This window comes from Lissotriton vulgaris, chromosome 7 (assembly GCF_964263255.1).
Source record: "Lissotriton vulgaris chromosome 7, aLisVul1.2, whole genome shotgun sequence".
NCBI classification, from domain to species: Eukaryota; Metazoa; Chordata; class Amphibia; order Caudata; family Salamandridae; genus Lissotriton; species Lissotriton vulgaris.
Genome location: NC_141695.1, coordinates 659254903 through 659276219, shown reverse-complemented (window position 1 = coordinate 659276219; position 21317 = coordinate 659254903). Strand labels below are relative to the sequence as shown.

At 43.3% G+C, this 21317-nt stretch overlaps 1 protein-coding gene across 4 annotated transcripts in view; it reads right to left on the bottom strand.

Moving 5' to 3' along the window:
- Window positions 1–21317, bottom strand: part of TOM1L1 (target of myb1 like 1 membrane trafficking protein) — a 561560-nt gene that overhangs the window by 267520 nt on the left and 272723 nt on the right. For all 4 annotated transcript variants that reach the window (XM_086930855.1, XM_086930856.1, XM_086930858.1 and 1 more), the window contains one exon: window positions 9579–9639. In XM_086930855.1, coding sequence (XP_086786981.1) covers window positions 9579–9639 — 61 coding nt within the window. The remainder of the gene's footprint in view (window positions 1–9578; window positions 9640–21317) is intronic.

Genomic DNA, 21317 nt, shown 5'->3' with positions numbered 1-21317 from the left:
GACCGATACTTTCCGGCCGACACACTGACCAGAGACGCTGAGGTTCCTGCTTGCAGACACTCGAGACCAGGACGGAGTCCCACAGTCTCTCACTTCAGGTAATGGAGTTGACTAAATCCTAGAGGGATTCCTGGCTTAACACCTATACACAGGCTAGTTAGGGAGGCATAACATAACACACAACATAACATAACATGAGTATTTGTAAAGCGCACGTTCACCACTACGGGCCTCTTGGCGCTGAAATAACAGATGTTTGCATCGAAGCGGTACGCATCTTTTTATCATCTGTTTTATATACTCAAATGTATTCATGATTATAATAAGATGGTAATACCATACCATCCATTTACCTTTATAGTGCAATTAAACATTTATATCTTATACTGTCTAATGGTTGTTGCAGCTCATCTAGTATACACCAGATTAACAACTGCTCAATAAATGCTTATTGAAAACGCCCAGTCTGTTTATTCTGTGTATCTCTCTGAGACAGACTAAGTAAGCACGAGTGACTGAGCAAAAAGTAGTATATTGAATCCACGGTCCTGAGGGATCAGGGTTGTCATGTTCGATGGTTGCCAAGAACTATTCTCTCCTCGATAAACATAGATTCTAGTGGCACTGTGAACTAGTTGGTACAAGAACCCAACATATCCAGTGGGGGTGTCTGGAATCAGTCTGACAACAGTCCTACAGTGTATGTTGTCTAAACGCATAGATCCTATATATTTTTTATATGAGCTACACAACAGGCCCAGACCTGTCAGGGTACAAGGTTTTAAAGGGGGCCTAAATATCGCAATGGTATGGGATCATACTCCACATAAGAGATGAGCTTACAGCCAATAGATTTAAGATCTATGCTTCTAGCATCGAAATGTGAATGGCTCTGTGTAAAATGGAGAGTAAGACTCAGAGTGGGGAGACATATGCCAAAAGTGTGTCAAGAGAAACAGTGTGTTGAGACGATGTACCTGAATGAAAAGTGCTACTGTATTTCATTCCAGGGTATATCATCGTTTTGGCCATGGAAATCTGAGCGAAGGCGGAATACCCAACACTGTTCTATATTAAACAGAGTAGTGGTACTCCAGGTTGGATTAGCCTCCGCAATAGCCAATGTCAAGCGTGGAATTCAATGGTATGCTGGAATGTAGTGATTGCACATTGGCCTGCAGTGAATATTGCTTTTGTACTCACTGATCCTGGTTTTGATTGGTCTGGTGATCATGCCTACATAGTGTAGGTTGCACGGACACAACATGAGATAAACTCAGTTTTTCGTATTACAGGCTGTGTGTTGTTTCTGTGTCCATCTGAAATTGCCCATCTCTAAGGTTTTTGTGTGACATGATGAGGCAATGCTGCTACCGCATGGGTAGTGACCTTTCACTGCTGGCAAGTTCCATTGTGTAGTTTGCTGTTTTGCGGTCTGGGGTGTGGTCTTGTATGTACTAGGAGGTCCCTGCGGTTTTGTGTTCTTTTGAAGATGAATCTAGGGTGATCCAAGTTCAGCTCCCGTGTGTTGACAAGTTTTAAGATGATGTTCTTAAGTGGTTGCTGAGTGCTCTCTTATTCGCATTTCTGATCACTTTGGTGGGGTAGGGTCCGTAGGGTGAATTTTCACCTAATGCTTGTGGGTGATGGCTATTGAAGGGGAGGTGGCTATTGCTGTTGGTCTTTTTCTTGAAGGTTCTGGCTTTGCGTACCCCACACTCCAAGCAAATGAGGAGGTCAAGAAAAGGGATTTCCTCCTTGGATTATGAAAGGATGAAGTTCAGGTATGGATCCATCTAATGAATCCATAGGTGGAATTCTTCTCATCTTTTTTCTGTACCTCCCAAAAAAACCAGGATGTCATTGATGCAGCATTTCCATTTGATGATGTCAGTTTGGCAGGGGTTGATATTGGAGAACACATGTGTGGATTTGAAGTGGGCCATATAGAGGCATGCCAGACTGGGCTCAAATGTGCTGCCCATAGGGGTCCTATATATTTGGTGATACAATTGGTTTTTATATTGAAAAAAATGGTCTTTCAGGGCAATGCTCACACACTCTATGATGAAGTCCACTGGGATAGATGAAGAGGTCATGGCGGTCCTAAGGATGGTGTCAATGACCCTGATGATGGCATCTTGCGGAATATTAGTGTAAAGGCCTCCACATCGAGGGTCACAAGGAAGGTAATCTCCAGAGAATTCAACAGGTCATTGAATAGACAGAGTGTCTCCTTGGTGTCCTTTAGGAAGGATATAGTATTCTATACCAAGAGTCAATTCTGTGTCCGCTATTTACAAAGCTGCTGAATCCTCATGAAATTACCTTCCTTGTCACCCAACCAATAAGGGGTGAGGCCAGGGAAATGAGCAGTCTTGTCATTCAAAACTGGTTCTGGGAGGGATATCCCTTCTAACTGGGTTTGGTGACAAGCTAGCTGCAGTAACAAAAGGTTGCCTTTTCTATGTATCATTTAACATTTACATATGAAATGGCAGGCCCCATTACAAGTTAATAGTTTCTGGCTGTACCCTAACTGGTCTTCCTGCAAGGGGAAGAAAACGTCATCCCTCACATCCAGGCTATTGGTCATGAGCTGCAGCAGTTCTCACACCTCCTTATTGTCAACATCCTCCTTTCTTCTCCTTTCCCCTCCCTCCCCGCCCCTCTCCTTTGCCTGGAACATGGAACTCTGTACCTGCATTGTACAATTTATGTTCCATGTACCAGAGTGCTCTAGTGATCAATTATTGCCTCAGCCTTGCATGGTTTGGTTGTACTGTGCCTCTCTACGAATAAACCTTTTGTTTTTACTTACCATTTAGAGCCTCGTCTTTACAATGCGAGCACCTTGGACAACTTATAGTTGGGGACTTTAATATTAGATGGCTTGACAAGACAGGAAAGTAAAATAAACAATCTAAAGAAGTTGCTGTACTACAAGCCTCATTTGATGCCTGCTCTATATCATCTGTCTACAATCTTAAGAAAGCAAAGGATCAGACTTGGACCCCGCTCCCAACTTACAGGAACATCGCTACAATCGATTATTTATTCATTGGTAGTACACTAGCCTTACATCTGAATTACTTTTATATTGACAATCGAGTAGAGAGCAACCACATGCCCCTTAGAGCATCCTTTAGTCTTTCCACTGCTGTATCTTGTAAATTCATACCTGTAGGTGAATCTACGGGAAAAGAATGTGATAAAGTTCAGTGCAGGATAAAATACCACTAATCTCGGCCCGAAATTATCCATATGGACAATTAAAAAAGAACAATTAAAAACCTCTTTTGCCTCACAAGCCCTGCTAGATTACTGGCCCACCCTCCTGATGGACCTACATCGGGAGCTAGGCGGAATATTGGACGCTCAACAAAAGCAGGGACCAAATGATCTAAACTGGCACCCAAATAAGAAAACGCTGAAAGCACATGGAAGTGTCAAAATTCCACAAAAATAAAACAAAGAGGGGAAAAAGTGTTGCAGGGTGCTGCTATTGGATCGCTTCGAGCTGTCTATAACAAACGCGCATGGGAGCAACACATTAAACCAATAGAGGACGCCTGGCTTAAACTTTTCTCTCTCTCAAGGAAAAAAATCCTGCTTCATTCTGGAAATATATTAATCAAGTCAGCAATTGTGGCCAGTCTAAGGAGAATGGGGTATCAAGAATGTCTGAATGAATCACATCAAACAGCTTTACAGCAGCGGGACAGGGGAGACACCAGTCCTCTATTCGCCCCAAGCACCAAATTATGAAAACATTCAGGGTCCGGACATCTTTAAAGCTGAAGTAATCAAGATCATTAGTCGCATGAGGAACAATGGCGCGCCAGGGCCAAATGGAATACCCGCTCTAGTCTTTAAATCAAATAGATCCTTTTGAGCAGAGCTCCTCACTCCGCTCTTTAAACAAGCCTTTCTTACAGCCACAATTCCATCCATCTGGCAGGGCTCAATATTACATCCAATCTATAAAAAGGGCAACCGCTCAAATCCGGCCAATTATAGGCTAATAGCATTACTGGACATCGAAGCTAAGGCCTACCCCTGTGTCCTGCTGGCAGAGCTCAAAAACGATGTCACAGAAAACAGCATCCTCCCCCGTACTCAGTCAGGCTTTAGATCAGGCTGCTCTTCAACAGATAACATAATAGCGCTGTCTTACTTGTCCTGGAGAGCCACTCTGGCCAATCATCTCCCTCTGTTCTGCTGTTTTGTGAACTTTAGTGCAGCGTTCGATAGAGTTGATCGAGGGATGTTATGGAGCAAGTTAAATTCCTGGGGGATACCCTCCACTTGTCTTTGCACTGATGTCACTACATCAGAAAACTTGGGAGAGGATTAAAGCCAGCGCTGAGCGACGTACGACTACAGATCATGTAATACGCTGATGACATTATCATTATGGACCATTAAAAACAGGACTACAAAGAGCGCTCACTGCCCTTAATACATAAAAAATAATAATCTGATGAATCCGTCAAAAACGAAACTTATGATTTTTGGGAAACATCAAAGAAATAAAATCCTGTCTTGGCGAGTAGGTGGTCTACAAATAGCGACCTGCACCAGCTAAAATTATCTAGGAGTCTGGTTCAATGAAAGAGCAAACCAAGTGGCCCATCTCCAACATCTTCAGCCAAAGGGAGCTGGGGTTATACATAGTTTGAGACGCTTGAACAGCCCCACTGCTGAGCCAATTTAAAGGGTTTTATGTGCCAATCTGCTACCGGCATTGTCTTATGGTCACTTGGCATTCCCTGGCAAAATGGACTCATTCCTAGTGAATTATCAAACAATGGCCCATAAGAAAATATTTTCGGCTCCCCAGCATGCAAGGAGGGCCAGGTTGAGACTCGAGCTGGGCCTGGCAAGTGCAGATCTTCACTTCCTAGGAGATTTAATTACATTTTACATCTACACTAAGAGTGCTTTAGCTCAATCCATGAAAGAACAATTACAATCATTGTTCATGAACAAACTCTCTCCTTGGTACAGACAACTGCACTTGGCCATTTCCAAAGTGAAGATTGAAACCATAAACCATTCTAACCCAATCATTCCCCTGTCAACGTGGAAAGAAAAAAAACAATAAAAAGCCAAATTACCCTAGTGTCATTTGAGAGAGACATCGCTTGGCTTCCCAAAAAGACACTCCATACAGCTCTGGATGCTTCGTATATCAAGGGGAAACCTCATCCATACTTTAATTACTCCCTCCAACCACAGACTCGCAATAAAATTATTTATATGAGGCTGTTAGCCCTTCCCATTCACGATTTCAACCCGTTGTGGGCTCGTAGGAATGGACAGCTAACATGTAGGCTCCTTAATTATCCACAGGAGTCCCGGTTACATCTGCTATATTGTTGCCCTCATCTTTCTAACGACCGTCGACGACTATTGGTCTCAGTCTTTCGGGAAAAGTTACTGAGGCATTGTAGGGAAGCATCTGATTTGTGCTTCGGTAATAATTCAGCTCAAGTTCTAGCAAGGGCCGGGAAGTTTGTTAATATTATTTTAACTGCACTACACACATCCCAGCACTAAGAAATAGACAAGTTCTATTTTATATTGTTATTGTACAAATGAACTTTGATGAAAGTTAGCTATTGGTATCTGTAACACGCATTGGGACATTTTTGATTTTGCCTTCGGCACTACACACTTCCCTTTTGAACTAAACGGCTAATTTTGATATATTGTCATCAACCTGAAATGATGTTTTTGGAATTGACATTTACCTCGTATTGCTAGATTTTATAATGTGTATTCAACTTTTTAGCCTTCATTTCATTAAGTACCAATATGATGTTTGTATGTTACGGTTTTAATTAACTGTATAATGAAAGAGACCTTGGACAAGTAAATTACAGAATTGTAGGCTTTGCACATCTATCTGGTGTAATAGGGTGCTTGCCGCTGCACCCTCTGTGCCTGCTTATTGTGTAAGAGAATTTCTTCCTAACATGGCAAATTCCTCATGCTACTCTAGTCAGCCGAAGTTTAAACAATTTCAACATAGCAGCCACCATCATTGGGCTATACATCAACACTTTCCAACATGGGCTCCAGCTTCACAATTGAACCCTCATCGCACCAGATGCTATTCTGATGTGCAGCCGCATTGGAAGCTGTAATTGAATATCAGTATCTTGAATGTGGGTCTTTTGAAACAGAGTGTCAATGTTGCGGTTCTGTTGACTGTGTCCACAAATATGGTTCTTCTGTCTTTAAATCTTTACTCTGCCTGGTGGACTTCTTGGAAGAGCCCTCCTGACATTTGGAGCTTAATCTACTGCTAATGTGAGGAGAGTGATACTTTTAGATTTCTGTTGTGGTAACATCAGTCAGGCATCTGAGGATACTGGGGGATGGTCACTTAACGTTCCTCTAATACATATATGTACCCTCTACCTTACCTGAACTGTGCAATGCCTGTTATCATGCCTCTCTGTTCTATCTGTTACATGTACACCACCTCCAACACCAACCACAGAACCCCAGAGATATTTATATTGTCAGCATTTCAGAACTGATCTCATAGTTAGGGTCTTTCAGCTCCAAATCTTCAGTAAAAATGTGTCTTCAAGGCATGATGATGCAAGGGCAATGCCGGGCCAATTTTCTACACCAAAGTTAAAAGGGTCATTTCAATTTTCAGAAGCAATTACAATGCCAATCTGCCTGTAGTAGTCAACAGAGTGAAGTCAATCTTTTTAGAAACAACTCAACTGAATTCCCTCAGTGCAAGCCACTGAAAGAACATGAGGTTAAAATTGGCAATCCTTCTGCAATTCCACCAGCAAAGATCTGTCATACAGATATACCACTTCTGTTGGAGTGTTGTGGAGTACATAGCTCTGAAGTAGTTATGCCAAACATATTGCTTGCATGCACATCATTTCATTAAAATGTATGGCAGCAGTGATATCATGCATCAATTGGTCCCAGCAAAATCACATGCTCGATTCCGTGTACCACTCTTAACCCCTCAATTGTCCTGTATGAGCTGCTGAGGGCCTGAAGAAGAGCAGATAGTGGACATTACAGTAAACAGATCTGTTTTCCTTTTCCTGCCATTTTCTTTATTACTCCTCAGACCAGGGTAGCACAGTTAATGCAAGGTTCAGCTGATGTTGCCCCTTTTTAGTGCTATTGACAGAATATGGATACTCATTTTCACACATCTTAGTGTTACTTTTTCAAACTTGAAATGATGAACCTAACTCCGGGGGTGCATGGGTGCGGGGTCGAAGAAAAAAGGAAACGGTAACCAGAAAAAACATTCATACCATATGAATATACTCAATATAAGAGTGATCAACAGAAATCTACGGACACAAATGCTAGGTATTAATTTCTAATTACCTAAAATAAATGTTGTAAAATATAGCAGCAAACTAATAACTTACAACCAATATTAACATGTGACTCTGGGCAATAGCTTCCTCAATCTTCCCGACGGCCCCCAGTGCCGGAATGCCTTCGGGTAGCTGTTCGCGCTTTACCAATACAGGATTTAAACACTATATCATACTCTATAAATGATACAAACATATCTAGACAATAGACTAATCGTCACAGTAAATACGTTAATACCGCATTATAGCTATATGGAGAGAAAGTTAAGAGTGAATAGAAGCAGCCAAAGTCCACCATGGATCTTGCAAGGTTTCTATCTGAGACCGCCCACCATGAGTTAATAAAAATGGAATGTGCTTGTAGTGATTGCCAGTGACACAGATTAATTCAATCATTATTTACATCACTCTTGTGGTGCCTCCATGACTCACCCTATGTGGAACAGGTATTGCCCGACAGGTTTACATGCTTTCTGTGTCCTACCGACACAAGCTACATGAACTTAACTGAACTATGACAATGAGTGTAGGACGAGCCAGCTTAACAATTTAAGACATGGCGGAGGGTATTCTTTCCTACTACTTTGCCTGGATCACTGGTGCAGCGGCTCAAATGCCATGAGTTTCTAAAGTAGACAGCTGTGATGCTCAGAACCGTCTGTAGCTGGACACGTAGGGACGCTGACTGGCTGCACTCTTGCCTTTTCTGTGCCATTGATATGGGCATGATGTGCTAGCGACTGGTCTGGTGCCTGCAATGCCTGCAATGCCTGTGGTGTTTCTCCAGCCCCGTCACTGGATATCCCGACTTAGAACACCAAAAGGCACTTGTGCAGTCTTCATTCACCATGTCAACTTGGGCACAGATGTATCTTTAAAACCAATAACAGCATTTTCTTTTCGATAGCTATAGACTTCATTCCCTTTACCTGAGGTTGAAGTGTACACACGCATTTTTGTAAAATTTCCAACATAAATGCAGATAACCAGCACCAGCATGCATCCACAACAGCAATGCAGGTAATGACTTCACTTCAATAATTTTGGGGAATCTCCTTTTGGAGAATTTGCTTTTCTTCCCATCTGAAACTCTTTAGCAAATAGTTTTCTCAAATGTTACCAGAGAGACACTTTTTTGCTGTTGGTTTTAGATATAATTGTATTTTATTTGACCCATTTATAATTACTGTGTTATAAGATGGTTTTTCCTCGCAGATCTATTTTATCGCTTTTCCAATAATTACTTGTTCTTTTATTTCTGGCTAATAATGAACAAATGCCACTTTGTTTGGTGAAGACAAGTTGCTATGTTGTATCTGTCTCTGGTTACTCTCTCTGAGCATACTAAGTGGATTCCTAATTTTGGGATGGATTTGAGGTAATCATTGGTCAGGTGGAGGCCGCTGCTACTGATATTTCTGTGCAGATGGGCAAAATATGTTTTTTGTAATAAAAATATTTGAAATTGAAGGTAATAACTTCTGCTCAAATCTGCCTGGGGTCTCAGACAGCTGTTAAACCGAAGTGGTGATGGTGCAGTCATGTGGGATACCACAGGAGACAGGGGTAATGGTAGAGAAGACTGATGCATTAGGTATAGCCATACAAGAAAGAATGATATTAACATAGTGAACCATATCTAACTCAGGCATTGTAGAGAGCTTGGTGAGTTTAATTGAGTGAACATTATAAAAAGCCTCTTACTGAAAAGATCTGTCAAAGGTAGGCTGCTTTGTGTCATCTATCAAGATTCGCAGATGGTCATAGACACAGGGGTCAATGCCTTTGCTGGGCTTAAATGCAGAATCGAATTTACAGACAGAGAATGTGATGGTCTTCATTGCACCATGTAACAACATATTTTTGGGGAATCTTAGAAGGAATAGGGATTTTTGTATTGGGCTATCAGTATGAATTAGCCCAGATTTTTTTTTAATTCCTTTCTTATTGCCTATATAAACAAAGTAGAAGAACACTAAAGGAAAGGGAAGAGATGACAACTGATCTAAGATCAGGATTATGAATGCGATATCAGATGAATACTGAAGGCAATATACAGTTCATTTCTCTGATCTTAGAATTATCTCCCGCAGTATTTACGATATCACTAATTCTATATTTACAGGAACATTTGTAATTTCCCACCTCAACAACTGTAAGCAATGTTTAATAATGGTTTGTTTTTTACATTTATTATCATACCTCGGTACAATCAGCTTGTCTTATGTGGTCCTCTGTCAAACGGATTCTGTTTCGAGAGAACCTGTGATGAAGCACAACATGTTTTAATGTACTGAAATACCAAATATTCATTCCCTTTGAAGAAGTAGATTCTGGAAAAAAGAAATTGTCTTTCATCCACACAGAAGGCAATAATTTTATTTTAAAATAACATATTTTCTTAGCATTTGTAGATTTCTCAATATGGTAGGCTTGGCTAGTAATTTATATCTGTCAATACAATCGTATTTGTTCTCTTTTTGGACTCTTGTGTTATAATCTATAAATTGGTCTATTGTATGCCAAAGAGGCCACATTCACTGTGTGTTCTGTTTAAAATGAAACAGTCTTCACTTCCAACGCAGCACCTGCTCTCATACTAGAAGAGAAGCTCCAGACTGCCTGTACAATCAAACGTTTACATGTATGATAAAGATAGTAGTATCATTTTACTAATTTCTAATATTCACTGAAATATTCAGAAAGCAAACGGACAACACAAAAGTTCACTTCCATATGCCAGTAAATAAATTAAACTCTAGGCTAATAACATTTAGGTGCAGTAGGCCACTAACTTGATTTGCACAGTGTTAACAATACTTAACCTGAAACAAATAAATGAGTTCCAATACCTCTTTTGATTTTATACTTGGTGAAGTTGGAAATCCATTTTTGAGAAAGGAAGGAACTACAGAAATTGTAACATCTGCTGAAAATGTGGGCGAAAACAATTAGCTTACAGTCTTAGGCCTGCTTGAAGGTCCAAACAGCTTATACCTCAAAAACGTACTTTGGAAATAGGTAAGATGAGGGGGTTGACTTGTTAAGGATTTGCTCTTCCTTGCTAGGGTGGAGTCTTTAGGCCTAGCGCAATTCACTATAGAGAAGGAGTGTTCAATGTATTTCCGATCTAACCCTGTGATTTAGATTCACTTAATTTCAATGTCGGCAAATGTATCTTATATATATGATCTGAAAATCGGATATATGGTTTGCCTCAAACCTACTAGTTGTTCACTTCTACTATGGAAGCTTCATGGACGCTCTTTTAGCAGAATTCTGTTGAATGACTTATTTTCTGGTTTCATGAATTCATGAACAATGTCTTTCTGTTGAACTTCTTTTAAGTTTTGAAGGTGAGCTTTTCAAAGGGAGGACACCCTCCGCCATTGATCATTTTCCTTATTACTCTCTATAAGATGTTGTGTGAAAATTGGTGTCTTATGTGAGAAAATATCAGGATTCCCACTACTGGCATAGCAAGACTTTTCTTTCAGTAGTTCTTTAATGCTATTTGTCTGAGCATTTTAGATGTGGAGAGATGAAGCACTGTTAGAAACCCACACCGCCTCCACCAAATGTTAGACCCGGGATCCCTGGTTGGCTGAGGTAGGTACCTTAGGGCAAATAGGGACCCTCGTTTCCACGCCAGGGAAAGGAAGGACACCTTCTGAGATAGCCCCCGCTCACCTCCTTGGTAGCTTGGCATGGGCAGCCAGGCTTATCTTCAAGGCAAATGTGTAAAGTATTTGCAACCACGCTGACAGCAACCCAATGATGACACCACAAATGAACTCCACATGATTTTTATAAAAACAAGTATACATTTTATATAAAAAGATATACAATTATTATTATTATTATTACTCAACATTTTTAAAGCGCATAGCTACCCAGAGGCATCCCAGCGCTGGTGGAAATAGAAGAAGAATGGTAGGAGGGTCTACAGCCTAACATTTTGAGAATAGACATGTTTTCATATGCTCCTGGAAAGTAAGTAGATGAGACTCTGAGTGTATCTGTAAGGGTAGGGTGATCCCCCAGCTTGGCTATGCTGTAGGAGAAGGAACTGCCCCCGCTCCGAGTTCTCCGAAATTTTCGGTACTACGGCCAAGCTCATGCTAGCGGAACGATCTCCTGGGTTGGTAAGACCACACAATATAAATTCAACATATGAGTATGTGTAACATTCCTCCTGGTTGATTGTCAGGCCAGCCAGCCCTTGTAAGTTCTAGTGATATTAATGAGCACTTCTAAACATTCCACTGGAGTCCTAATACAATGGTATGCAGTTCGTAATGCTAGAATCAGGCACTTTGCAATGGAAAAGTAAAGCAATGCGTAAAGCAACAATCAAGCACTGTGCAATGTAAAAATAATGCACCGTGAACTGCCAGCTGCAGGAGAGGCAACGCCCGCTACGGATGCGCTTGTGGAGAGTGAGCACATAAGAGACGGGAGCAGAGGCGACGGCTCCTACCACGCTCAGTCTGGAGGCAACATTGAGCAGCTGAGGAGAGAGTGAAAGCGTGGGTTGCGAGAGCGACGACTGCCGCCCCTGCTTTAGTGGACGTGGGGACAACAGCGGTCAAACACGGAATGTGGGAAACGGCAGTCTAGCTGGTTAGTGTACATGATTCAAGTCGAAAGAGTAGACCTACTTCCACACGCGCACTGCTCCACCTCAGACAGCACAGGACAGCCTTAGGGTCCACTACAAGCTGAAGCAAAGAATTGCTATTCCGAAAAGGCTAATTAAGATGCAAGATGATCGCAGGTGGAAGAGGAACTTAATGTATTGTTACCCAGTAGTCTGCTGACGGGCATCATCGGAGTGGTGAGTCTTGGGTCTCATGCGACATTCCTTATGGGGCCCGTACACGATCATTAGCAGCACACAGGACCTGGTCCCTGGCTGGGGTTTAATCCACTGAGGGAAGAATAGCTTGTGCCCCCTCCCCCCCTTGCCAGAAGGGGGTTTCTAGGACACTGCCTGTACGACCAATCAGCCACCATGACCAAGACAGATGCGTGGACGGATGGACAGAGGAGAGCTTGGAAGATGCTTGGCTGAAGAGGGGACCGCAGCATCCAGAAAAGGCTACCTTTGGGCTGACCTTCCCTTTATCTCCTTTCTGTCTTCCCCCTCATCCTCTCCCCTCTCACTCCACCTCTCCCCTTTCCCTCTCTATTTGCCTCTCCGGACTTTGGACACTTTTCTTCCTCATCTCCCTACTATGGCTCCTTCCTCCCCTCCTTTTCCTATAAATTCTCTCAACCTCGTTGTTTGTTTACTGTACCTTTCTACGCCATTGTAACTAATGTAATTTGTAACACAATCTTCCTCTGCTATAGCGCTCTGATACCTACGGGTCTAGCCAGCGCTTTATAATCCTTTTGATCTATCTTATAATGCAACATTCCCCTGGTTATGCGCTCTGATACCTCCGGATCTAGATAGCGCTATATAACCGTCGCAAATCAATTAAACTAAAAATTGTTTTTTCCTGTACGCTGAGACCTGAGCAACATGGCTGATGACCAGTGGAGCTGCCTGACAGCTAATGAGGAGTCTAGCCATGGTTTTCCCCCTTGACCGTCACCTACCCAGCCGGACATTGAGCATTGTTCCTCCTTGTCTCCCCGCTATTACTCCTTCCTCCCGTTGTTTGTTTACTGTACCTACTACGCTACTGTAACTGATGTAATTTGTAACGCAATCTTCCTCTGCTATAGCGCTCTGATACCTACGGGTCTAGCCAGCGCTTCATAGTTCTTTTGATGTACCTTATAATGCAACGTTCCCCTGGTTATGTGCTCTGATACCTCCGGGTCTAGATAGCGCTATATAACCTTTGCATATCAAATAAACTATATATATGCTTTTCCTGAACGCTGAGACCTGAGCAACATGGCTGATCACCAGTGGAGCTGCCTGACAGCTAATGAGGAGTCTGGCCCTGGTTTTCCCCCATGACCATCACCTGCCCAGCCGGACATTTGGCATTGTTCCTCCTTGTCTCCCCGCTATTACTCCTTCCTCCCGTCCCTCCTTCGAATTACTGCAACATTGTTTGTGTACTGCTCCTTACAATGCTTTTGTAACTGATGTAACTTGTAATGCAACGCTCATAAATCTAAAGCGCTCTGATACCCTCTTGGGTCAAGATCACGCTATATAAAACTTTATAAATTAAATTAAATTGAACAATCAGGCACTTTGCAATGTAGAAATAATGCAATGCATTATGCAACAACCAGGTACTTCGTTATGCAGAAATAATGCAATGCGTAATACACTAATCAGGTACTTCGTTATGCACGAAGAGTGCGATGCGTAATACGCTAATCAGGTAGTTCATTATGCAGAAACAATGCAATGCGTCATACGACCATCAGGTAGTTCATTATGCCGAAATAATGCAATGTGTAATATGACAATCGGGTACTCTGTTATGCAGAAATAAAGTAATGCGTAATACACTCCAGTACTGATCACAGTGCCTTAGGCGGTCTCTCCGCCACTCGTGCTGACTCGCAGTTAGCCTCTGTCAACAGTTGCCCATAACATGGGTATGGTACAACATAAAGTGCAGTTCCGCTCTCCGGCCCTGGTACTGCCACTCTCTTTGCCAGTACGGGCCGCGATACGAGCTGAAGCAGAGGCACGCGCTGCCTGAATAAGAGTGAGGCCGAGACCTTCTCTCTCCGAGCTCGCACCCCGTCCCAGGCATCGACACACATTACCTGGTGGGTGGGACCTCACTCTCCTCTCCTCTTCCAGCGACTTGGGCTGCCTATGTAATCTTTGTGAATTAGCAACGGCAGGCTCGGGCCGGCAGCTCAGCTCCTCTGGGGCTGCCGGTCCGGGCCGCTACTGCAACGAAGATCTCAGGCTGCCACAGGGTAAACGCACACAGTGTCGATGAGACTCACTTGAGCTTCGGGTGCACGGTCACTGGGCACTTCTCACGAAGGACTCAGGCTGCACCAAGCACATGCACACAGCATCGCTGCGCCTTGCTTGGACTCCAGGAGCCCAGCAGGGTCTCAGGCTGCAAAAAGCACACACACACATAGCATTGCTGAGACTCTCCTGGACACTTTTGTGTTCCTGTGTTCCCGCAACAGGGAGCCAGCTCACCTCGGGCCCTTGGAGATAAGTTACTTTCAAAGTCCTTTCAAGCAGGGGGACACAGCACACAGCAAATTCGCTTTAGCCTTTCCTAGGTTTAAAACAGCAAACTGCAGCCCAGCCCAGAACACACTAGCAAGGGTCAGTCCTTTCCTTCAGTCTCTTCAGTTGTTCCTCTTGGCAAAGGATCCTCTTGACCATGAAGTAGCTCCAGGCTTGTTCAATCTTGATCAAGCCATTCTCTAAAGTGCAGGGGCTTCAGCTCTCATAGTTATACTCCTCAATGGCTGTGAAGTCCTTGTGTTCAGGGGGCACTGACCCCTGTTCAAACCAGTTCTGGGTGCTTCCCTGCCAGTGACACCTTCTTCCTTCGATTATTGGGGGTCTGGATCCTCAATCACTCAGCAGGAGGTGGGACAATTGTTTTATGGCAACAACCTAGGCCTCTTCACCTCTAGGGGCTACTCCTCCCCCTACACTCCAGATGCAGGTCAGCCTGTTGCTGTCTCACCTCCGCCCTCGGTCAAAGAGTTCACCAGATCCTATTGCTTTCAAATCCAGACAGTCAATTCAATTCATGAAGCTTTATTCGGTTCATAAAATACAATGACCATAAAAGCACCTAAGCAAAATGCGTGGGACAATACAATTTAAAAGGTACATAATAAAAACAATACAGGTTAAAAGAAATAAATATTTAAAACATGCTATTTCTCATCTGGTTTGATTTGGAGATAAAAGTGGCAATATAAAAACATTTATCCGGAGAATTCATATTATAAACTAACTTCATCGCATCCTCCACATTTCCAACACCATATTTTACAAAAATCGGTTTCAGGTAGGCCACCCTAACAGTCAAGAAAAGAGTACAAATTTACATAAAGTGCAAAGTGCTTTGCTTGGAATGCCCATCGGATGGGCACGGCCCAACAGGTTGCTTCTTTGGTTGGGGAAAAGCAACCAAAACATGAGCCGTACCAAATCTTAGTCTGGTTTGGACAAACCTGTGGGCAGGTCTAGTTACCATACTCTAGTATAGCTGTGGTAAAGCACCTTCAATGTATTTATTATAGAGACGGACTGTGGTGAGGCGGCTATTAGCTTCCAGGCCTTTCTGTGCTCTGTACTGCAAAAATATGTTTTTCATGTCTACTTTAGTGATATTCCCTGCCGAACATGGTTCTGCTAGTACATTGAGCCCAAAAATATTCCTGAAGCTGTCTAGAACATACTTAAGCCACGGTATTTTGGTATAATTGTCTAGGTCGAGGCAATCCTTAATGAAGCTTTGGTTAAAAGCCGTTTCATCTTTCCCCCAGATCGCACGCCATATCATCAGGGGTCTCAACGAGATGAGGTCGCCTAAATAGGCGACATCCAATTCTCTATGAATCAGTTCATTTGGAGCTGAAGTAGGTAGACAAAGAAGTCTTTTAAGGAAGTTATTTTCTTCTCTTTGTACTAAATCTACATTAGTATAACCCCATATCCCAGCTCCATATAATGCAATTGAGACACTCCTGGCCTTATAAATTGACAACATATCTCTAATCCGTCTATCACCGATCTTAGATGCGAACTTGAAGATACCATAGGCACACTTTACCATTTTGGACCTGACATTTGAAAGTTCTTCTGACCAGCTATTTTTGTGCGTAAAAGTGACACCCAGGTAACAGAAAGTTTCCACCTGCTGCACTTTCACCCCTTCAATAAAAAAGGCATTCCTTTTATTACATTTGGTCCCACAAGTCATGACAAGAGTTTTACTCGTATTAATCAACAGCTTTCTCTCACTGATAAAATCAGAGAACTTGTCCATCAAACGTTGTAGACCAATAGGGGTCCTTGAGAGAAGCACAGCGTCATCTGCATAAAGCAGTACTGACACGCTTAATCCATTGACCCGTGGGGCATCAGCTTGGACTTTGTTCAAAACAGCCTCCATAGCATTAATGAAAAGGGTAAACAACAGGGGGGCAAGCACGCAACCCTGTCGAATACCACGTTTTACGTTAAAATTTGGGGTGCACTCTCCGTTTATCCCATAGCGTACACACGTTTGCATCTTTTCATAAAGTCTTGCTAAGAAAAAGATAATGGGTTCCGGTGCACCCATTTCTAATAGGACTGGCCACAGGATTGAATGATCAACTAGATCAAAAGCGCTACTCAAATCGGCAAAGCAGAGGTACAAAGTACCCTGCTTTGCCGAGGTGTACTTGCCAATTAAAAGTTCTAAATTCATGCACTGATCTAGTGTCCCTTGGCCCTTCCTAAAGCCATGCTGTGAGCTTGCGAGGATCCCTTCATCCTCGGCCCAAACTTCCAACCTGGACAATAATACTCTGCTCATAACCTTCACCGACGAGTCTAACAGACTGATCGGGCGATAGTTGCTAGCTACTGACCTATCTCCCTTTTTATAGATTGGGACGATAATAGAGTCAGCCCAGGTGGGTGGAATCATAGTTACTACAGCGGCATTAAGGACCAGGGTGAGGATAGGTCCCCACATTAGTGGAACGGCCCGGTACACATCAATGGGGACTCCGTCAGTACCTTGTGCCTTGTACCCTTGCTGGTCCTGATACAACCTTCAACTTCGCCCAATAAGATATCCAATGGGAGTATAGGCCAACAATTTTGTTCTTCTACGGTGGGACCAATGACATTAAATATAGCCGAGAAGTGAGACACCCAGGCCTCACTGCTAACATTGGATGCAAGATGTGGGGCTTTGTCCTCCTTTAAAAAGGGTGAGTTGACCGTTGACCAAAACAGGCAACAATTAGAGGTTTCTGCAGCACGGGATAAGTTATCCCATGCTTCCTGTTGCAGCTCCCTCTTCCTTTTAGAAAGAGCCATTTTATAGTCCTTTCTCAGGAGTTTAACTTCATTTTGATCCCTCGGTCTTTGTGATAAGGCACGTTTGAGTTGTACATGGAGTGCCGTACATACGTGATCAAACCAGCCCTTATTGCGTATGATGTTTCATGTTCTACATCCTGAAAATATAGTATTAATAATTTTACTGATATTAACAAAATTATTTATAATGGCAACAGGCACACTACCTGCTGCCAAAATATCCTCAATATCAGTCAAAGATCTAGAGATAATTACAGGTAAGACTACACTGTATTTTTCGCCTCTCCATCTCAGCCTTATCCCGTTAGGTCTATGCGGCTCAATGTTAACTAAAGTTCTTAGCACATCCTGACTTCTGCATTGAAAGGATTCAATTCTTAATACAATACAATTATGGTTGCTTAAACTAGAATCCTCAATTACCAGAGTACTACAGTGCGGTAAGATATTTGAGGAGACCATTACATGGTCTATGTTTGAATTAGTGTTCCTTCCGGTATACGTAGGTATAATATGGCCACTATTATTCAACACTGGCTGTATTAGCTCCAAATCAAAGGTCGCCATAATATTATTAATAGTCGCCCCGTAGGTATTATGTGGGAAGTGATAAGTATTTTCGCCGTTATTATTTAACATCCCGCATGCCCTAGTGGACGATAATGGACAGGTAGGGGAATTAAAATCACCTAACCAGATGAAAGTAAAAATGCATTTGGCTTCATTTACAAGCTTCATGAGTGTGTTACCCAATTCCTCAATAACCTTGTGCCGTGAGTTATCAAAAATGTTGTTATAAAAATTAATCAAAAGCAAATCTAAACCTTCTTTTTGATGTATCCATAGAATTTGGGAATGATTTCCTACGGTTATATGTTTGACAACAGTCAGCAATAAGTCCACAGATAGTAATAAGAGCAGGCCGTCCTTTGCCCGACCATGCCGTGACTCTAGAGCCTCTAAGCTATAACACACATATCCGTCTAGGTTGGGTCTGGTGGTACACCAAGTTTCTTGGAAACATAATATGTCGTATTTCCTAATCAAGTCCTACCAACCCAACTTTTCATTTTTAGAGGCCCAGCCGGCTATATTCCTACTAATGATAGATGTACCCCCTGTAGAACAGCTGATCGGTAAATCCAAGACATTACCAAGATTATCAACAGGTAAACGGGGTGCAGTCACATCAGGTCCGGCATTAATAACCTCAATACATTTAGGTGACTGGACGTTCGCCATACTCTTTACAACAAATGTAGATTCAACCTCATTACAAAAGTGCATGTCACCATTAACTCTTCGTTCCTCCTCACATAACCTTATTCCATTATAACTGTCATCCTGGTTGATTACCGTAGAACACGGGCAAGGCCTACCATCCTTAGGCAGTCAATCGTTTAGATCCAGTACACTTGGTGTGCCCAAAACCTGATATCTGTTCTGGGTCGGGATTTCAAAAGTTGGGATACTTGAAGTACCCAGAGCCTGATATCTATTTTGACCTAAGGTTTCGGGGAGTGTATAGTTATAGGTTTTGGGGACCCCACTACGATAGATAGCGTGAGGCCCCTTACTCAGATGGTTGTAAAAATAACCCAAGGGGTGCACACAAACATCATTCTCCCCTCGTTTCAAGGAGGCTGCTCTAAGTAGCACAGTTGCGACATGTTGGGGGTACCTAAAATTAACAATGAAGCAATCTCCCGTACAAGTTTTCCTTGCGTTTCCTATCCAGGATACTCTTCTAGTTGAAAGTATTTGATCGGAATAGTTTGTAGGGAACCCACAGTACCTGTTTAACCAAGAGACAATTTTGTTTTTAAGGGACTCATGTGACTCCTGGGGGTAATACATGGAATTAGGTTCCAGAGGCGGGACACTAGAGAGGACAACAACATAAGGTACACAGTCTGGTGGGAGATTAGTGGAACGTGTTCTTTTAGATGATGGGGCTCGACCATGGGCTGAGGCTAGGGGTGGGGGTAAAGCTGGCTCTCCCACTGCCCTAGCTGCAGGGACTGCTTTATCTTTAACTTGCTGTCCAGCCAGTAAGTGCGATGCACCTAAATCGCAGAAATCAGACCTTCCCTCAGACTGCTTCTGTACAATGCTGCTAGATGGTACACCCCTCTCTATTACCCTAATGCTCTCATTACTGCAGGTAAGAGTACCTAATAGGCCACCTAATCTAGACACTTCGGCAGTCAATAATTCTATCTTGTCTACTAAAGGCTTAACAACCATGTTAAACTTATCGTCTATCATATTAGCTAATAAATAATAGTGTTCTAAGTCTATATTAGCTCCGGTGTTACTAGACATAGTCGTAGTTTCCTTATGTGGTGCCAGGCTCTTAGATGCAGTTTCAGATCTTTTCTTATGGGAAGTCCCCCCCCCGCTTAATCTGAGCCTTTCTACAGTTCCTTACGGCTCTCTTGACTGGGGAACTCCGTATTAAAGTATCAGAAGGGACATCAACCAAATCCATTATTAGTACATCCTGGGGTGGGGCCAATACAACCGTTAAATCCTCCACTAGAACATCAGTTACGCAGGGGGAGTCCAGAGACGTTACTGGACAGTCAACAAGCTGCGCAGGTAGTGGTAGAGGAGGGCTATCCAAGCCCAGTGACTTCCTTCGATCATTGTTGATTTTACTTACAACTTTGACGAGGTAATTGTCCATAATGGATTTCTTTTTGGACATTGTCCAAGTTCTCCAGGTGGTAACAGTGGGCGAATGTACAAACAACTAACTCAGGCTTATTGCTTAGTCTCAGCACAAGGCATACATCACCCTAGGTGACTTAAGCGTTTAAAATCGTATGTGTTCAGAATGGCTTACCCGGAGGCAAGTAATTCAGCAATCAAGGGGGGCAGCCCGCCCCGTCCCTGGTCATCCCCAGACGGCCACAGATGGCCCGCCCTCTGCCCCGGCTCAGCCTGCGCGCGTCCCAGGGCGGGAGGCTCTCGGTGCTCTTATGGCGCCTCTGGGTGCGGGATGATGTGTCACGCCCTCTATGGGGCTGCTGGGAGCGGTAGTCCGCTGGTAGTCCGCTGGCGCTTGTTGGTAGAAATGCGGTGAGTTCGCCTGGTGCCGTTTCCCTCACGTTGGCGTCATGCTCTGCAAATGCCCCCCAAGAGCGGTCGGCTCTCGGTGCTCTTATGGTGCCTCCGGGCGCGGGATGATGTGTCACGCCCTCTCCGGGGCTGCTGGGAGCGGTAGTCCGCTGGTAGTCCGCTGGTGCTTGTCGGTAGAAATGCGGTGAGTTCGCCTGGTGCCGTTTTCCTCACGGCAGCGTCAGGCTCTGCAAATGCCCCCCAGACAGTCAATCCACAACCAGGCAGAGACACACAAAAAAGTTAGAGCACAAAAAATCAGCCACTTCTAAAAGAGTGGCTTATAAACTCATAATGCAAAAACCACCTTCATAAAAAGATGTGTTATTACATTGTGAGTTCAGGCATACTAAACTTCACCTCTCCATCTCAAGCCTTTGGGAGGATATGCTGGAAAACATATTACACAGCCTCCCCATTCTGTCCTATGGGCAAGATGGCCTTTCCACAGTGAAAAATTAAATGGAGATTATTTCACTGTCAGGACATGGTACACACCTTAGTACATGTCCTACCTTTCACATGCACTGCACCCTGCCCAGGGGGTACCTTGGGCCTACCATAGGGCTGTCTGATATGCATAGCAAGGGAAGGGTAAGGTCTTTCAAGTAGGTGCGCTTGTCAGAACAACATCACAGTTTAACAAACTGTGCGCAGGCCTTGCAATGGCAGGCCTGAGTTTCCTCTTTAAGGCTACTGGTGTGGTCGCACAAGTAGTGCTACAGGACTAGTAGCATTTGCATTACCATTCCTGGCACACAAAGTGCACTTTACCAGGGACTTTACTAGTAAGGAAAACATACCATTCA